Genomic DNA, 3,654 nt, shown 5'->3' with positions numbered 1-3,654 from the left:
CAGGAATCACAACCCTGCTCTGCCCATCACGTCCTTTGGCAGCTACTGACAAAATGAGAATGGACATCCAGGACTTTGTCACCCTGGTTGGCAAGGAAGCCCTGGTCACCTGAGAGATGGGATGGTTGACCCAAGAGTTTGCCTTCCACAATATCTTGGAAAGCAAAAGTGCAACTTCTGGTGAGAAAAACTGCTTGCCATGAATGTTCAGTCTCACGTCAAGGTTGTAATAAAAAGCATCACGGTGTCCATAGAGAGATGGGACAACGCACCATTTGCAACACATCTGGCCCCTATTGTACGGGATTATGCTTGCCCCAGTTAAAACAAATCTCTGCTCGGAACTAGCTGAATACAGCCCAAATCTGCTCTGACTTAGATGTGGCATGAAAGAGAACATCCAGAGATGTTGGAACAGTACCGTTGTTCCCATAATATTGGATTTATATGTTAAAATGAGCAGATGTGGGGCGGTATCCAGGGAATTACATGACTCTTCCTAAACATATGTTAAAGCAAAATGTATGTGTGTGTATATATATATGTCTGCACTCTTAATTCTTATACTCCTTATGAGCCTCTCCAAAGGAGTTCAGAGGGAGACATCCTCCTACTTTTAAGCATCTAAAATTTAAGTACAACTAGACAGATTGTATCTCAGCCTTAGCCATCTGGTGGCAGCTGGTGCCACCTTTAGAAGGTGAATTACTCCAGCTAAGATCCGAATCCGTCACCGGGAAGGGCTGCCTTCTCCTATTGACTGCAGAGGCAGTCCAAGGTAACCAGGTTTCCATCTCAGGTAGCTGAAGTAAATGCCTAGAATTGGGTGGGATGAATCATGACCAGCATGCCTGTGCCTTAGGGTTTGTCTGTGCACGGAGTTATTGCAGAGAGCCATTACTCTTTCTGAATAGCATTTCATGTGGGTACACTTTCGGTTGAATAGGTCTTACTTACTCACTTCAACAGCGACTGCTCGGCAGAGGCAGAGCGGTTTGCTTCCTAGTCCTTATGCCAAATCCTTATGCAAGAGCTGCTGCCTTTTTCAGCTAGCTGTCCTACCTTAATCCAAATTTACTTTAGTATAAAAACACCCTAAATTTACCATCCATCCATCTTTGAGAGCCATTGAAGATTTATGGCGGTAAGCACATCAATTAAGCACAAATATGTTGACACACACGAAAAAAGAAAGCAAGCATCATATTCAATAAAAACTGATTTTTATTTCACAAATTATGGGTGTTATAAAGCATATTGTTTCAGGAGAAATGCCTGTATTTGGCAGCGTGTTTCATTAAAGAATAATAAAGCCATACATATTTCATTTCCTTGTTCTGAGCTGCAAGAGCCTTAACTATATAAAATGCCCCATGCTGCCCTTGCTTTGTTGGGATCTTTTTTTCTTTTTAATCAGATTTTCCCCCCTAAACTAATGAAATTGCTCTTTAAACACATACATCACTTTCATTTGAAGTGACTTATCACTGCCCAAATCGTTTCTCTCTTCGCCTGGAGAACAAGGCAACTGCCAGCACCTTTTGCTGTGCAGATCCAGGCCTGGATTGCCCCTCATCCCAGCCTGGTTTCAGCAGTGCTGAGTTTCTGGTGTTCCCACTGGTGTTGTTTTAGGTGGGGTATTAGGTAAGTGACACCTGTGGGGTCTGCACCTTGGATATTTGCACCAGTTCCTGGTCCACCTGATACCATATGTCATTTCTCTCTTCTCCTAGTATGCACCGACCCGCTGTGCAGCTGCGCAGACGTCCGCCGACCAAGGTGTCCTCCCTCCCTGCCATCACCACGAAGCAGTGCATGACCCCCAGCTGGTTCCCTGCACGTGCCCGCTCTTCTCCTGCCCATGGGAAGGGCACCTGGAGGTGGTGGTGTCCCACCTGAGGCAGACCCACCGCATCAACATCCTTCAGGGGGCAGAGATTGTCTTCCTGGCCACGGACATGCACCTGCCTGCACCCACGGACTGGATCATCATGCACTCTTGCCTTGGCCACCAGTTTTTGCTGGTTCTCAGGAAGCAGGAGAAGTATGAAGGCCACCCTCAGTTCTTCGCCACGATGATGCTGATCGGCACGCCAACCCAAGCCGACAACTTCACCTACCGGCTCGAGCTCAACAGGAACCAGAGGCGCCTTAAATGGGAGGCGACCCCGAGGTCAGTACTGGAGTGTGTTGACTCCGTCATTTCAGATGGGGATTGCCTTGTGCTGAACACTTCCCTGGCTCAGCTCTTTTCCGACAATGGAAGCCTAGCAATAGGAATTGCAATAACCACCAGCAAAGTTCACAATGCTGAAGCTGAAATGTGAAGGGAGAAGAGGAAGAAGATGAGGAAGAGGAGGAGAAACAATGGTGCTCTAGATGCCTTGTGAGAGCCAGAACTTATGGACTTTCTGGGGGGGTCTCAGGTCTTTTATGGTATTTAGTACTCGTCCACAGTGGGCATTATGTAAACATCCTGTGGTTACGGTCTCTGTGTAATGTATTTACCGTTTTGTTAATACAATTTTATGAGAAATTTTTAAGAGGCTAATCAATTTATTGTTGCCCTCCAGCAACAGTGGAAACAACACTTTCGCCTGGAAGGTGCACCCAGGGTGACTCACAGAAACCTTTGGTCTGAGCATGCTATGCAAATGTTTTTCCTTCATTGTCTGCCTAATTGCCTGGTATTAATATGACTGGTAAAAGGTAAAGTATTCCACTAAAGGGACAAAACCACTCAGGTTTCCACACTAGCAATAGTGATTTAGGTCTTAACACTGCAGTCACAGCCAAGCTCCGGGGAGCTTGCAGTTTCAGAACTCCCTTCAGCTTCTGAGCAAACAACCTTCACCACCCAATGAAAGCTCCAGAAGAAAAAAATCACCACCTCTGCTGAGCTCGGGCCTGGGAAGCCTTATCCTGCATTAAATCAGGGATTTAATGGGTAGTGGGTGGTCACAGTGAGCATGGTTAAATCCCACTCTTGTATCATGATGGACAGTGAGAATCTTGCTGGTTAGGCTGGCTCCAGGATGCATATAACCACAGACAGACAGCAGGGCATTCACCTTTTTGGCTGCTATTTCCTTAAGCATTCAAGAAGAGATTTCCAGAAAATAAAGTATGAGGACAGTCCTAAGTTGTGCACTGATCTTGCTATTGAATTCTGTGCCCCTTAGAGCCACAGTTTGTGCCGCTAAATATTGATTGAAAACAATGCAGCTGGAATATGTTTGCAAATTGGCTATGAGATTTGAAACTCTCTCCTTTAAAAATAATGTGTTGGGTTTTTTTTTCCACACACTGGAGGGTCATGATGGTCCCTTTCTTCTGCTGAGGGACAGATGGTGATGGTCACAAGAAAGCACAGACTTCTGTAAAAGCTTCTTCCTTGGATGGCTCCTTGGGGAGAGTCAGAGGCAGGAGATGGCCAGTCCTGACACTCCGTCCCATCTGCAGTCAGGCATGTTTCCTCCATAGCCAACAACAGCAGTGAAATCCCACCGCAGCAGGTGACGTGTTGGAGGAGGGGAGTCTACAGTGAGTGGGACACATGAGAAGCATGGGAAATTGTCTTTTCCTGTTTTCCCTTCTGCCCCTGTGTGGCTGTGGCCTGGCTGCTCCTGAATGCTTTTTTTTAAGAAACATCTG

General features: G+C 46.2%; 1 protein-coding gene across 1 annotated transcript in view; it reads left to right on the top strand.

The window, feature by feature from the left end:
- SIAH3 (siah E3 ubiquitin protein ligase family member 3) overlaps window positions 1-2,414 on the top strand; it is a 47,053-nt gene extending 44,639 nt beyond the window's left edge. Inside the window, exon 2 of the mRNA XM_010152755.1 lies at window positions 1,734-2,414. Within this exon, the coding sequence (XP_010151057.1) occupies window positions 1,734-2,327 (594 nt within the window). The 3' untranslated portion in view covers window positions 2,328-2,414. The remainder of the gene's footprint in view (window positions 1-1,733) is intronic.
- The last annotated feature ends 1,240 nt before the right edge of the window (window positions 2,415-3,654 follow it).

The sequence above is a fragment of the Eurypyga helias genome, unplaced genomic scaffold (genome assembly GCF_000690775.1).
Source record: "Eurypyga helias isolate BGI_N326 unplaced genomic scaffold, ASM69077v1 scaffold17215, whole genome shotgun sequence".
Lineage (NCBI taxonomy): Eukaryota > Metazoa > Chordata > Aves > Eurypygiformes > Eurypygidae > Eurypyga > Eurypyga helias.
Note: the sequence above shows the minus strand (reverse complement) of the source record. Positions and strands in the feature narration are given on the sequence as shown.